Source organism: Triturus cristatus, chromosome 11 (genome assembly GCF_964204655.1).
Source record: "Triturus cristatus chromosome 11, aTriCri1.1, whole genome shotgun sequence".
Classification (NCBI taxonomy): Eukaryota; Metazoa; Chordata; class Amphibia; order Caudata; family Salamandridae; genus Triturus; species Triturus cristatus.
In genome coordinates, this window is record NC_140594.1 from 45912254 (window position 1) to 45928655 (window position 16402).

The following is a 16402-nucleotide window of genomic DNA, read 5'->3' on the forward strand; positions in this document are numbered from 1 at the left end:
TCTATCTATCTATCTATCTATCATAGCCTTCCTCCATGCCTCCTAAATAGTGCTAACAGGCTGCAACTTTGCAGCTCATTTCATGTTCAGCGTACCACAGCTACTGCCTCTAAAATATGTGACAATTTTGGAATGTACTGTCCGTTGTATCGTTGTTTTACTATTCCAGGATACCCAACACAAAGTTTCTAAACGTACCAGACATTCTGGAACTTTAAAAGAAAGATACACTATGTAGAATGCTATATTTTGCAAGCATACACCCCTATGCTTAGGCGGCAGTTTTTTCCTACTTTTAGTCTTTGCTTGCACATGTTGCAGAATCATTATGTACATTTTAATGTGGTTGGGGAAGTGAGTGAGGGCAAGAATGAGTCAGTGGTGAATGGATAGATGATGAAGTGCAAGGATGGGTGAAAGAGTGCGTGTATGATGATTGAATGAATACCTAAAACCACCAATGACTGAAGAGGCACTACATACATAAGTCAAACGGCTTGGCATTGCCAGTGCTTGTTTTCTCATTTGAAGTACTGACTATAAACAATCAAAAACTGTTTCAAGTTAGAAACGAAGATCTTAAATGCAGTAACAGATCACAGTGCCATGAAAATCAAGTTTTGCTCATGTATTGCCGCCTGCGCTACGTTAGATCTGTTTTAAATGACACAACTTCATCATAAAGAAAAGGGGGTGAAAGTTACCGCTCTAGTTCTATGTTACAACGGTGACGTCTACCAGTGTACTAACGGCGGCCATGACTGGGGGAGGCAAAAGGATGAAGCATGTTTTTATTAGCTTCAGAGAGAGTGACGTCTTGCCTGACTCTGAAATAGCAGTTTATGCGCATGCGCATTTTTGGGGGTTTAAAGAGGTATGCGAGAGAAGGTCTTAATCAGCACTTTCAAAATAATGTTTAACAAAGTCTAGAAATATTTGTATTTTGTCGAGCTGTAACATAAATGACATTGATGATTTAAGCAGATGGCTTTGCTTCGTTGGTTGCTTCAGTTGGCTTGAAGAGATTGACGAATCTGCGGGACATGGAGCCGTGTCATCTCGGAAGTGGCTAACGGGCCATTTTGTTTCCGGGAAACGGGTCTGAAACCAAAATGGCCGCAGAGTGACTTCCGGCGACAACTTCCGGCGGTGGACTGTGCAGTTCTTGGGTGACAGCTACGGCGGGCCGGGCCCTTCCTTCATCCAGGCAGCGCAATGTACATAGCAGGGCCAAAGAAGAGCGCTATGAAGCAGCCGGCGGTGGCGCCGGCTGCTGCTGCACCCGAGCCTGTGGCTCCCGCGCCCCTCGGACCTAAGGCCGACCTACTGGTCTTCGGATACGCCTGCAAGATCTTCCGCGATGACGAGATGGCACGATACCAGGAGCGTAGCCGACACCTCATTCCCTGGATGGGCGACCCAAACACCTTGATCGATAGGTCGGTTACCCGCGCCGGGCCTGCTCTCTACTAGGGAGGGGGGCGGGGTGTGGTGGTGCTGGGGCTCTGCTTGTGTGTGAGGGTCCTGGAGGGGCCTACCAGTGCAGCCTCCCGTTGAGAGTACTTCGAGCCTTTTCACATGCTCTCACCGCATCCATGGAGTGGCCCACCGTGCACGGAGCAAGCCGCACCATGCAGGCTCCACTGCCTTCTTGCATCTCGAGTCTGCCCTACGTGTGGATGTAAGAGCCTTGCTCGTCCACTGGGCGAAAACCGGACCCCTTAGGTCCTCCAGGATGTCTCCACTGACAATCCTGCCCCCCAGTTAGAGGTACTAAGGTCGCCCCTCCTGACCACCCGGCAGAAAGGTCTCAAATCACACCATGTCCACTACCCTTTAATATATCTTTTAAATTGTACCAATTTGTTCTCACTAGCCACTTCTCTTTTTCTCATTTGACACTTCACATTTGACCTGTTTCCATCCGGTGGCCACGTGGACCGTCCACCCTGTTGTTGCATCCCTGTCAACCCACCATCATCACAATTACAACTCTTTTGCGTTTTTGTTACTGTCAGCCTGCTTGGGCTCTCTTTCCACGTTGGGTGTCAGTTTGGAGGACGAACCACGGCCGGGTGACAATGGCAAACATGCAGCAGAGTGGATATTTTAATGTGAAACACAGCAGCCCCAATTCCTTTTTGCAACGTTTGTTTATTTATGTAATTAACTGCAAACAGCAGAACCAACATGCAACAATGGTTAAAAACTGTGTGAATAGACTGAAGCTGAGTTCTATATCGCTTAACAAGTATGTCAATAGCATCTGCAGAGATGATCCTAGCGATAGATCTACCCGAAGAGAATATATAGTCCAAGATGCCAAAGTCAGGTCCTCTGCCCATGATGCTTATGATGAGATATAAGAAAACATATGGGAGAGCATCTCTCTTTCCCTAATATCTAAGCTTGTCTAGTTAGCTGCCTGCAACCCTCCATTGCACACCATACTGTCATACCACATGTATGGGCACCTCTCTTCTAGACACAGCTTTACACTTGGGTGATTCTTTCATAATTCAATATTGTCAGGTGTGTTTTCCCAATTGGTTCACTCACATGTAAACTGCATATTGGCCCAATACACGTCTTGATAACCTGGAGGCGGTTGGGAACTCCGACAATATCCCTTTTTACATCTCTGTTGGAACTGATCATGCGCACTCTCCCTCTTTTGGAGCTTCTATTTGGTTGGGACACCAGTGTGTAGTCTCATCTGCCCCGTTCGTACTTCAGAGTCTTTTCTTTTAGCACCATGCAGTTTTTATTGTAGACATTGTCATGCATCCTGTGCCATCTCGCACTGACCCAATTGCTACTCAATCGAAGTCTTCCTCCATTGGCCTTACAGTGACCCCTCCTCCCCCTTAAACATCCCTTATATACTACCGCAACTGTGCTATATGTCCTCTTTTACCCTTGCTCTTTGTCTTGCCTCAGCAACTTTAGTGCCCCAGACCACTCTGCTTCACTTTAGCGGCCTCTGAAAATTGGTACCCAGATTCAAAACTTCTCTTCCTTTGACAACTGCTTGGAAAGTACACAACCACATTCTAAATTATTTGATAACCATAAAAATCCATTATTAGTGGTCTCAAACTTGGCTATAGCGTAAGTCTTCACATGTTAGCATTTATTGAATAACGTTTACTCCAAAATACAGTTAAATGTTGTCCTGTAGTTCGTAGTACCTGTAATTGCCCCTTCAGTTTACTCACAGTATAATCACAGCTGCTTGGTTTACCCCTCTGCCCTCAGTTCATAAACAACATAGCACAGCAACCTGTTTGAGGCACATAAAAACAAAAGTTGTTACTGTGGAGCGTTTTTATATTGTGCTTCCTGCCCAGAGTGCACCCTTAGCGCATGACTATCAGATTTTCATCTCGTGAAGTTTGATAAGGAAATCAAGTTTTGAAAATAACTAATACTGAGATGACAGAAACTCTCATAAATCCACTGTCTAAAATTGTGTACTAGTAAAAGTTAATTGATTTCAGTCATCATTGACTGCCATTTTTCAGCAGAATAAACATTTTAAAGGATCATTTTGAGAACAACTTTGCAAATGGATGAAGCTGAGAAAACTATTCCCCTTGCACAAATGTTAACTGTTTTTGACCTATGGCTCCTCTTTTAATGTTGATATTAAAAAATGGTTGTGGTTCATGACTGAGTTCGAATACAGACCCTTAAGCAATTTAGAGCGAGTGCATTACATGTTATTTAACTAAGACTAGCAGGACCGGACAACAACCTTGCCTTTTTTAACATCTTGACTCAGAACTTCTAAATCACTGACATCTTGCGTTCTTGCTGTTTTTCTGTAGCAGCAGTTTACTTAATAATTAGCATATATGCAACATTTCGTTTGATTGGCAACCGTAAATTTATTTTCTCTAAAGCTAATACATGTTAAGTAACAATCACCAATTCTTTCAGGTGTTTTATCCTTTTTATTATTACTTTTTTTTTTGCAGTTCTCCTTAAACTGCACAGGTTGCTGCTGTTCCAATACTTGTATCTGTCTCTCTCTGTCTGTCACATAACCTAGAACTTGCTTCCTCAGCAGCATGGCTTAGGGTCGAGCCTAGCCATGATTTATTCTCCGGAGGATGCAGCTTTCTGTGGCGAAGATCTGTCCTGAGAGGTGAGACTTGCAGAAAGAAGCAGAAACTTCCAGCATTTGGTTCTTACGGATAGGTATTTATGCTCGGGTTTGTGTTAATGTAAACTAGTTAATTCTTCCAGAAACAATATTTCTTTTCCAATCTTTAGTGGAACGAATTAGGGTAAGATCGATATTGAAACAGGTCCACTTTAAAACTGTAAGAATAATTTACTCAAACTAGTTTTATTGTACCATTTTTATAGAGCTTTTTTCCTTTCAAAAATCATCTTTTCTAGCTCTTAAGCAGTGTTTACATGTCTTAAATGCAGGTTTTAGAGTCTATGTAAGTGGCACTGTTTAAATAGATATTTTACTTAAAAGTAAAAAGCGAATGGTAACAGGTAAGTTTTGTCGTGGCGCAGAACGAGAAAGGCAAATCTACTAAGTTGACCAGAGGTTTCATATTGCAGGTATGACGGGCGTGGTCACCTGCATGACCTTTCTGATTATGATGCTGAACATACTTCTTGGAATCGTAACTACCACCTGTCTGAAGAGGAGGCAAGAATCGAGACCCTCTGTGATGAAGAGAGGTATTTAGCCTTGCATACGGACTTGCTTGAGGAGGAGGCAAGGCAAGGTACTGATCACGAAAAAATTCTGAAGTACAAAGTGTATTTGAATGTACTGAATAAAGTAATAATATACTTCTGCACATATACTCACTCTTTCTGATATTATCTGTTTGACAGTATCCAGTGGACTGGAAAAGCAGGAGACTTTGCGTATCAGAGAGGACCTCAGCATAGTTTATTTGTAGACCCTCACAGAATCTGCCCAACTTTTGATGGCAGGCTGGAATTTGAAACCAAATACCCTTTAATTATTCTTCACAGGACTGTAAATGAAAGCCCGTATATGTGTGTACTACTGTCTCCTTTTCAATGTCTCGCCTGAATTCTGAATTGTAAGAAACTTTTAGGAAAATTGCGTGCCCTTCCATTTTCCTGCTCAAAGTTGACATAAAGAGTTTGGAGCTATGCCCTGCTGTGGTGTTGAAGGTGGGGGCTAGTGGTGAGAGCATGTGGAAGTTTTAAGTACCGGACTTTTGACCAATCAGATCACATTGCCCCTCCAAGGTCTTAGTTTAAATGCTGCTATGTTGTTTTAAATAGCAAAAAAGTGATTTTTTTGCCACCTTTGGAACCCGTGTCACGGTGACCCACTAAGCGTGCAATATTCAATTGAGATGATTTTGTGCACAGTTATCAAATAAGTTTGTAAACTGCAAAGCATTCAATCTGAGGTACTCTCAACATCCAGGCTTATTTTATTATCTGTTGTTTTTCTAGCCACTTTTCAAACGCTTTAGGCCCATGTGCAACTTTAATTCTGTTGTGCTAATTAAAATGTGTTTTCCTTCAAGAGGAAGAATACAAGCGCTTGAGTGAAGCCCTAGCAGAAGATGATGCTTATAACTCAGTGGGTTTCTGCTATAATAATGATTACTATGACCCATCACAGCCCACAGAGGAAGAGGAAAACCAAAAAGAAAAAGGTACAGAAGCCCGTCTATATTTTTGGAATATGATGTTGCAGTTGTCTGTTATATTGCCTTTATTTATGTAGTGGTTCACTATTTGTATGGACCTGTAGCCATTTTGATATCTGATCACCCTTTACAATCTTCTTGTGTCAGTCCATGAACATTGTATTTGGCTTTATTTTATAAGGTTTGGAGGTGAATCACATTGATTAGCGGCTGGCGGGTTGAGACCAATATATTTGTAGTAGATGTGATTGCTAATGTTTAGATCTTAAGTAAATTACTGTTATTCAATCTGTAGAGCAATAACTGTAGGGCTAGCATAGCCCCTGTTTTTCTGTCGCAGGTCAACTTGCCACCTGATAACGCATAGTAGAGAGAACATCTAGCATACATTCAAACCTTCCCCGAGTTGCCCAACCAAATACCGTGGCATCTGTCTACTAGACTCCAGTGATGGCGTTCTCCCCATACCTACCCATCAATCAACGTGTTTTATATTGACCCTATTCGAACAGTAACTTCTCATCCTCGCTGTCGCAACCATTTTGCTCAGCCTGTCAACATTACAAATCCAGAATTTCGCAGTTCCAAAACTTGTCAACTAACTCTAAAATGTGCCTGGGGAAAAGTTGAAATTGTCCACCTTAGAAACACTAAACCACAGCAGACCTGCTTCCATAAATTAAAGTACAGTGCATCAACCATTCCAACTTTAATATAATGACTGTCAAAAGCTTTTAGCGCCATTTTTGCATGGGAACAATATTGTGCTTTCCTCGCACCAGTTAATCAGAATGGTTTACCAAGGAGCTCTCTATACTCCAATTCAGTAGCAAAGCACTTAATCAAAGATGGCTGAAACCCCTAGATCAGGACAGAGGAAACCTATAGACTCGCCAATTCTACAGCTGCAGCGCAACTATTCGAGGGACAAAAAAGACATTTGCATCATTGCCCACGTAAGTCTTGGGAATACTCTCTATATGTAAAGACGCCACAGCTTTCTCCACTGAGCCATGTCCTCTGATATTCTGGCTGCTCGTTTAGTAGAAAAAAAGAGGCTACCTACTCTGCTAATCTCAAAGAGACCAGTACACTACTCCCACTCGCCCATAGCAGAAGCACGTATCGAAACTACTGAAGGAAATCCTAAGTACTTTTAGTATAAGTCACTAGAGTCACAGCTCACTACATTTTGATCCCTAGCTGATCTATTCCCCCCCCCCCCTCCCCCCCGGTTGCCTTTAAGAAAATCCCATCCATCAAACATGTGGCAGAAGCAGAATGAATGATTAGCACCTCACTTATTATGGGCACCGTGGCACAAGAGCTCAAATGCTCATCGCACAAACCCCTCGTAAAGCAAAAAAAAAAGTCACTGGATGCAGTCCGCTCTGCAAACTACAGAACCCGAAGAAAATGAATGTTCCCTGGCAAAACTAATTGAAAAGACAACCTACACCCAAATCCTGGAATTCATTGAAAAAAGGGATTCTTTCTGATTTGCCGGCAGGAATTCATTCTCCCAGAGGAATCAAATATATTGTCTATATATTGGATAGAATAAGAATGTGGATGCTGAAAGCGTGGCTTCCTTTATCCCTGCAAACCTTTCCTGTGTTCTGTGCAGTCATCCAACCAACACTTCTGACCAGACAATTAGATGTGCACATCCAGAGGAAAGCCTAGGGTTGGATCCCCTCCTTCCTTTTCAGCAGCAGTCCTACTGCTTGTATATCTGCGTCCCCTGAGCACAGCAGTATCTCACCCACAGCCCTTTCAACATTACCATGGGCTTTTCTTGAATCAATCCTTCACTCTGTCTTATTACAACTGCAATGACAACACTGTTCATCTTCATATTCGAGATCGTCATGGCACCACATCCAGATTAGCGGAATGCTTGATCGCGGTGAAAGATGGGACGACTGCTAACTATCCGACAAAATCAAAATCCTTAGCTGTGGAACTGGCTAGTGATACAAGAAATCCCAGCCTGATTTGCAAACCTAGAATAAGCATCTTACTGGACAAGTACAACAGAAAGCGGAGGCGTCCTACTACATGCAGAACTTGCCCTGTTACTACAAGTAGATCCTGAGTGAAACACTACAAATATGCTCCGAAACTTAAGACTCATTTTTCCCTATGTAGGCTTCACCCTAAGAATTCAAGCAACAGCTGCTTTTGAGCGTTCACTCCTGGACTATGTAAACTCTATCTAGGAGCCATGAAATCTCTCGTTCATAAAGTACGACAGGTGCAACACTCAACTGCCGGTCTGCTAAACTTGAAACCCTGCACCACGACATGCCTGTCCTTTTGGCCTTGCACTGGCTCTGCAAATTGCCAGATCATGTTCAAAGCACTGTGTAAAACACCTTGAGCACTAGTTGAAGTCTCCAGTCCAACTCGCTCCTAACGCGGAGAGTGCCACTATTCAACAGGACACGTCTCGGAAGGCATTCTTTCTCAGTCCAACCCAAATCGGAGAGTTTCGGAGGGCAGTAAAATATTGTCCTAAAGTTTTCTGCCTCTGGGCAATAAAACATCTCAAAGAAAGCTCACAACAACCACAGTAAAAGTGAGCCACGTACCCCTTAAACATGAGCATGCCTCCGAGCTGCACCATATTGGTCCCAGCACGTCCCGACCACGCGTTGGGACTAGTCTCCATCCACACACTTCTGCAGCCAAACATACTGCTAGATCCTTTGTAGTTGCTGCGGATGGATTGAGCGCCATGATACCTCATTACCGGCAGTTGCATGCTATGCAAGTGCCATATAACAACGGTACACAGTAGGCATGCTTCCATGCTTTCCGGCCCTCCTCTGTATGCCAGTCACCAGCATAGCATGACGCCAAAGACTATAGTTGTTTAGGTTTTTACACACTAACTGCATAGCCATATTAAGCTTTAGTCACACTTTATTTTACATACTATAGGCAGTTCTTGGCAGTCACATGCACTACACAGCCCCAGGCCAATGGTCACTTAGGTCATTCAGTCTCTGCATGACATCCAGGCCAAGTTGTGTTCTTACAGGACCTCGTCACGCAAAGCTTTTGGGGTACCCAAGTGCTAATTGCCTTTACAGTATTCAAGAATTAGGGCCACCCCGTTACCCAGACGAAAAGGTACAGATGAGCGAAATAAAACTGGGATTATCAGTGGTAATTCTATTTGATCAAAGTCAATAATACGACCAAATTACAGCAAGTAGAAGAATCGTTTTGGGTGACTTAGCCAATGCCCAATACAGTCAGTCGTTCGAGTTGAGTTATCATGACGCAGTGAGGAGGCTGGTGAACTGACTGACTGTTGAACCAAACTCACAAAATTGCAAGCTTTGTTAAATCCAAAGTGTTGTAACTAAATTCTGCAATAAAATGTACTGAAACAAAGAATGGAGCATGAGAGACTGCCCGACTCTGGAGAAAAAAAATCTTTTTGTTGCAATCAAATATACAAATGTGTTGTGGGAAACTGGCACATTGTTAATTGGCTGTGAGTGGACATTCTCATGCCCCCGAATATCATGAGCAGTGCATTGGTGCTACATGACTGTTGGACAGTGTAGTTCAGTGTTACTTCCAAACTGACTAGAGGTGGAATCCGCATCTGTGGTTCGTAGAGAAGATGCAAAAGCCATTCGGGCTTCTGAAACCGGAGACAAAGCTTCATGTTTCACGCCGCTGGTGAGGTTTGAATAAACCCCAGGGAGAGAGAGGCAAAACAAACCTTCATCCTGTCTTTACTATCTGAAAAGGCACACAGGTGCACGTGCAAGTATCTGAAAGTGAATCGGTGCGGGTCATAAAGCGTGCAGTGAGCTTCCTGCAAGGTTAAGCAATGTTTGAGCGGGTTCTATTTACAGGAATGGCACAGAGGCGAAATCTTCATATCCATGGAGTGTGCAATAAACAGTTTCTTTTTCTTAGGTGAACTCTGCCAAACAAAAGCCATTCATTGTTATCAGAAGCTTGTTTCTACTGATTGCAATGTTTTTAGACCAGCCAAACATGAGGGAGATAGTCAGGACTGATCGTGAGCCAAGAACTGGAAGCTATAAAGATTCAAATGCTGCACACGTTTCTATATTTAAAGCGTCCTAGATTGGCTGACGGTTCTCAAGCTTGTGTATGGCCAGCAAAGGTTCCAGGGATGTATGGACTGCTGGTTGTTATTTTTGTGCTATTTTAAAAGCAAGTAGTAGTTTATCGGACTGCAATTTACTATTATTGAGCAAATTCCTACTGTTTTAGAATGTTTTTTTAAAAGTTTATTGCTTGGTGTTGAAGAAAACTGTGTCTCCCATTTTAGTTGAGCCTGTAACATGTTTTATATCAATTAACACGGAATCCCAGTTTGTCAAGGGGATTCCCGTATACATCACAGACTACCTGAGAAAAAGAAACCAGCATTGTGAATGCAATAGGTGTCGCCTTTGAGTAAGTTAAAGCCATTTGCTTTGCTAATGGTATTGTATAGCAAAGCAAATGGCTTTAACTTAATGAAAGGCGAGACCTATTGCATTTTAAATGCTTGTTTGTATAGTGCTTTACACCGCCATAATAACGCCTGGGCTTTGGGGAAGCTGTTGATAAAGCATTTTTAATTTACCTTTTCTGCGTCAGTGCAGCTCGGGACTGTCTTCCTTGCACCTCAGGGCCACTCTGGACTAAGGCGGCGGTGAAGTGCAGTGCATGTTGGGTGGGAGAATGAGCGGTTGGGCGGCAGTGAAACTGGGCGAGAATGAGGTGAGAGTGAGATAGTAGAGAGATACAGTTTACCAAAGGAGAGTGGGAGGTAAGCAGAATATTGGAAGAGATAGTGAACTAATGAGAGACTGAGGTGCAAAGAATACTAGGAGAAATGGAGGAGAGAGTAACATTGTCAGAACAAGTAGCAGAGGTGTGCAGGGAACATGGCAGAGGCAAGAGAACAAGAGACATAAGTTTGAGTGTGTGAAGAGGAAACTCAAAGAAATGGATGAAACCAGAGGACAGAAGGGGAGTTAAAAGGAGAACTGGGAGAGAGAGGAGAGCAGCATGAGAGAGTGAGGAAAAGTGGGAGAGAGATGAGAGCAGCATGGGGGAGTGAGGAAAACTGAGAGAGGAGAACAGGATGTGGAATGAGGAAATATGTGAGAGAGAGGAGAAAAGGGTGGAGAAGCGAGGAAAATTGGGAGAGAGAGTAGCACAGGGCGGGGGACTGAGGGAAACTGGGAGAGAGGAGAGCAACATTGGAAAGTGAGGAAGGAAAACTGTGAGAGGAGAACGGGATGGGGAAGCGAGGATAACTGTGAGACAGCAGGGTGGGGGGGGGGCCATGAAAAACAAAAATAAGAGTGACAGAGGTAAAGGCCAGCAGCGCCAGTGAAAGGGGGCTTCAGTATATTCGACGAGGAGCAGCAGTGCTGGAAGAAAGCTTGGCTTGGTGATGTGGGGAAAGCAGGAAAGGCGATGAAAGAATCAGGCTAAAGATGGGCAGCAGACTCGGAAAGATGGGATGGAGAAAAGTGAATGATAAAAACTACCAGTAAGAAGGGCCGTTGGTGCGGTGCAAAAAAAGCATCTTTAACAGCACAGAGGCCCCACCTCTGCATGCCATGTCTGCTGTGCTCGCAACCTCGTGACTGTGCCCTGGGGGCCCCACGCACTGAGCACTCCTTGGCCCCTGTTTGTAAATCACTGACGCCAAATATTTCTAGATAAGCCCGGGGGGGGGGGTGATAGGATACGGGGGCCCTTGACAGGCACTCCTGGGGGCCCCTACGGCTTTTCTCCGCCACTAATATTGACATCTTCACAACAAATTCATTCTTGTAACTTATTTGTTTGATAATGCTAACAAGCACTGTCAAAGCCAATAGTTCTGGCTTGTTTTAGGCGCCTCTTCGTAGTTGTGTTCATTTATTTGAGGAGTATTGTATAGCGCGAACATGACACCTACGGGGTTCAGGGCGCTGTATAGCAAGCATTTGCAATGCAATAGGTCTCGCATTTACGAGAGTTTGAGCTCTTTGCAATACAATAGCTTAAACTCTGGCATTACGTAAATGAGCATCACCAAAATGTTACTTGCACAGCGTCAATCACATTATTATTTTATAATAACATGTACTTGCACGTTATCCTCATGGGCTAACAATGCACATCCTTCCTTTGTTACACAGAGGAAATCATACTTTTTATTAAAGCAAAACACTTAGGAAATAAGTACCTGCTTTTGCACCAAGAAAACATTGACATGTTAACTGGGGCTCGGCAGAGTGACATCCATTGTTGCAACATCTGAACATCCTTCCCCAGGGAAGCTGGCGAAACACTGGAAACTTACAGCAAAGCTATCCGTTTTAACTTGAAGTGAATTAAATATTGACCCTCAGATGACAAACATTCGGAAATTAAAAGTAAAACAAAATTAATTGTGAATAAAGCACAACATAATTCCAATAAAGCAACTGAATGCCAGTAGATGTGAAACTGAAAACTGGAAGCAAGCCGGCCTATTTATCTCGAAGTGAACAAGGCAGCTTCAAATAAAACATGACATGACTGGGATGCAGTCAGCTGAGATACCTGAACCCACACCCCAAGCGGAGTTTAAAGATAAAACTGCTAACTGGGGGGGCGGAAAGCAACCAGTCTGAATAATAAACCTGGGAAATCCCTCAAGTCAATTGTGAAACCACCGTTACCTTACAGATCCCTGCACATAGCGTGACGCGATCTGTAAACACAATGGAAGTAAAAGATGGTAGATAACTAGTAGCCAGGATAATTACCTCCAAATGTTGCTAGCGAAACATAACATTGTTGCTGGGGTATACTGGAGGCGACTCTAGTATCGGTTCCGTTTTCCTCTCCTGCTCCAGAAGTGGCCACCCACACAGCCGTGACAGGAATGGCCCAGCAACTTGTAAGCCGGTGCTTCCAGGCAGATGTAATGCGTGCCAAAGCCCATAACTTAAAATGCAACTCAATGTGCCCGGGTGCACTGGGGAAGGGAGGAGCAGAGTGGAAGAATAAACGGTAGCACACAGGAACAAGCAGAATCAGAAGCAACCATTTAGAAACAAGCCCGGCTTCTAAAGTGGTCCGGACGCTGACGCAGGGGAGTGTGGCGCACGCGGGGGAGCGCATTCCAGGCGGGGGAGTGGACCCTTTGAAGTATGATGCCGAGGGCGCCAGTGGGCTGAAGCGCTTCCCCAAACGGATTGCATGGCGGCACGATCCACGTGATTGTGCGCGTGCTCGCCATGCAATCCACTTTTGGGAGCACTTTGAAATGCCCCTTACTAGAGTCTCGCATTGCGATTGCGTAAACGCAATAGCTAGGCGAGACCTAAAAAGCAGACATGTTAAATAGCATCACACAAAAACAATTCGCGGAGAGGCTGAGAGACCTGCTGAGGGCGCTTGCAGTGTGAAGTGCGGGACGGTTGTACACAGCTCTGTAAAGCGTCTGGTTTGTTTGATTTAAGCCATGAGGCCGGTGGGTGCTTTATAAAACGATGTCAATAAAATGTCCTGCATATCTGCAGCTCCAGGTATCACCATCGCATCGAGTAGCGAGAGGCAGTGAGGGGGGGCTGGGGCAGACAGTGTAGGATGTATGTGCCTTCAGGCCCTGCCGCAGGGGAGAGGGGAGAGCAGAGCGATTATTTCAACCCCCCCCCCCCCCCAGGCTGTGGTTCAAGGGAGGTGAGGAGGCCCCGGAGATGGAAGAGACAGGCGGAGGGGGGCTGACGGAAGACAGATGGGGTAGAGGAGGCACGGAGAGGGCGCTTGCAGTGTGAAGCGCGGGACGGTTGTCCACAGCTCTGCAAAGCGTCTGGTCTGTGTGCTTTACGCCATGAGGCTGGTGGGCGCTTTATAAAACGATGTCAATAAAATGTCCAGCCTATCTGCCGCTCCAGGTATCACCATCGAGTAGCGAGAGGCAGTGAGGGGAGCTTGGGCAGGCAGTGTAGGATGTATGTGCCTTCAGGCCCTGCTGGAGGGGGCGGGGGAGTGCAGAGCGATAAATCCCCCTGACTGGGGGTGAGTGCTTGCAATGTTCAACACTCCGTCCATCATTTCCTTTGGTTTTGCTTTGTTCGCCATAAGTTGGCAGGGTATGCTCAGACGTGAGTCCCTTGCTCACTTTGCTACTGGATTCAAGCAAGCCTGGTTGAAGACGGCTGAAATGCCAGAAACCGGTCCTAGGAAGCTTGTTTCCGGTCCATTGAAGACATGGCTTGGCAGTTCGGGCTGGACTGTTCCCATGAGGCACAGGGTCAGACTGATTTGCATATGGCCATGTCTGAACTGGGGTGGCAGAGTGGGCTAAAGAATGGTGATGGATTAAACCCAGATCAGTTGACTGGGGGTGAGTGCTTGCAATGTTCAACACTCCGTCCATCATTTCCTTTGGTTTTGCTTTGTTCGCCATAAGTTGGCAGGGTATGCTCAGACGTGAGTCCCTTGCTCACTTTGCCACTGGATTCAAGCAAGCCTGGTTGAAGAAGGCTGAAATGCCAGAAACCGGTCCTAGGAAGCTTGTTTCCGGTCCAGGGAAGACATGGCTTGGCAGTTCGGGCTGGACTGTTCCCATGAGGCACAGGGTCAGACTGATTTGCATATGGCCATGTCTGAACTGGGGTGGCAGAGTGGGCTAAAGAATGGTGATGGATTAAACCCAGATCAGTTGACTGGGGGTGAGTGCTTGCAATGTTCAACACTCCGTCCATCATTTCCTTTGGTTTTGCTTCGATAAATCCCCCCCCCCCAGGCAGGGGATCAAGGGAGGTGAGGAGGGGGGGCCCCGGAGATGGAAGAGACAGGCAGGTGGGGGGGGGGGGGCTGACGGAAGAAAGATGGGGAGAGGAGGCAAGGAGAAAGCACCGGTGAAGGGAGAGATGGATGGACGGATGGATGGATGGATGGATGGATGGATGGAGGGATAGAGGCCTGGGGTATGAGGGAGGAGGGATGTAGAGAGGGGGGTGGAGGGCACCTTCGCATCCTGCCTTCTCAGCTCTAATTAGGAGAGAGCTTGGCGGGAATCCTAGCACTGCCTTCCCTAACCCTCTGTTCTTTTTCTGCTGCTTGGTGGAATAGGCGCAGGGATAGTAAGTGATTTCCCAAATTCACAGGGTGTTGAGCTGACATCGAGACTCGGACCGGGATCCCCGGCTACAAAATCGACAGACCTGTGAAAGTAATCCAAATATCGACAGAGGGCGAACTGATTATCATCTGAGATATCTATCTATACCGAACTGTAACCTACCTCCATTTTACACAGAACAGAGCGTAACGCGCGTTAGCCACCTGAGCTACCGTACCACGACTGGAAGTTGTAGCCTCCTGGTAAAATAGTGGCAGCGGCAACAAAGGCATAACTCCTCTGAGGCAATCCGTTTGCGACGGCTCCACAGATATCTGTAGCAGGCACATTAACCCGCAAGGTAATTGAATGAGACGGAACCTCATGCAGGAGCATTCACCCAGAGAGCTCCATAGATCAGAGAGTGGAAGAAATAAATAACGGATAGGAGATATAACGAGGAAAAAACGCACACAAAAAAAAGCGCTCGCCGGTTAGCCACGGTTTATTTTTGCATCGCGCTGTCACTTTAAGCGCGATGCTAAAATAAACATGCGGCCTACTTTCCTTCTGCCATGAAAGGTTTCTTGTCTTTATGGGGCCATATGTTTGAAACACATGGTCCCATAAGATAAGCTTTTCCCACAAATGTAAAGCAACCGAGCTAGTCCAACTGGGACGGCTCTAAAAGAGAAAACTATACGTCACTAGACGCTCTTTTCCAATGGCTGGCCACCGTTTAGCATAAACAGTGACGCCAGCCAATGAAAAAGAGGGGCGGGGCTTAAAACCCACTAGAGAAATCTTCCCTAACTCATTAAATCTCGCCAGCGAGACTGCGCATGTCTGCGGAGTCTACGCCAGGCGAGACCTAAAAACGAAATATGTGCTCTCTACACACACTATTGTTAGCATCTAGCACTTGACTAAATTCTTTAGGTTAACATGTGCTTGAAATATGCCTGCACTAGATAAGTTACTTAAAACATGAAAATGTATTTAAACTCTTTCCGAATCCAGGTAGCTGCTAGATTAATTTAGGTTCATTAATCCAAAATCCACAGCCACAGAATTGGGTTTTTTTTTTTTTTTTTACAAACGTAAATTTCTCTTATTCAAATCAGAAAAGTCCACCAATATCATTAACTTGTCCTCATGTTTGTGTTAGACGAAGAAAAGAAAGGGAGTTTTCATGGCAGATGGTTGTTGCCAAATCCTATATATTCTTCCAAAGTTGTACCTTTAATGGTGTTCACAAAAGTTTGCAACAGTGTTTCCTGCCCCAGATCCATACCTACACTGAAGCAAATTGCCTGGATAATTGTATTTTTATGATGATGGCCAACCACCATATTTAATTTGGTGGTTGAAAAGCAGCATTGTTCATGTTTGGAATACAGTTTACTGAAAAATTCCTACTGGGATATGCACTGTTGCACACACTGGTGTAACATTGCGTGTGAGTGCTTTGGAAGTGTACATTTTTACTTAGTGAATACATATCTGAAGTGACACTGATAATTGGGCTGCAGGGACTCTTATTGAGCCTCCAGGAACAAAACATCTAAGAAGAATGTGATTTGTTGTAGCTGTTTGAATAAATCTTCTTCAGGTATAGATCTCTTATATTGTTTATTATTAT

General features: G+C 44.8%; 1 protein-coding gene across 5 annotated transcripts in view; it reads left to right on the forward strand.

Moving 5' to 3' along the window:
- Positions 1-1086: 1086 nt before the first annotated feature.
- The window catches only part of SFSWAP (splicing factor SWAP), a 628330-nt gene continuing 613014 nt past the window's right edge, over positions 1087-16402 (forward strand). For 4 of the 5 annotated variants that reach the window (XM_085632760.1, XM_085632762.1, XM_085632761.1 and 1 more), the window contains exons 1-3: positions 1087-1439; positions 4582-4751; positions 5538-5669. In XM_085632760.1, coding sequence (XP_085488886.1) covers positions 1216-1439; positions 4582-4751; positions 5538-5669 — 526 coding nt within the window. In that variant the 5' untranslated portion in view covers positions 1087-1215. Of the gene's footprint in view, positions 4151-4581; positions 4752-5537; positions 5670-16402 lie in introns of all 5 variants that reach the window. The other variant, XM_085632764.1, reaches the window with a different exon arrangement.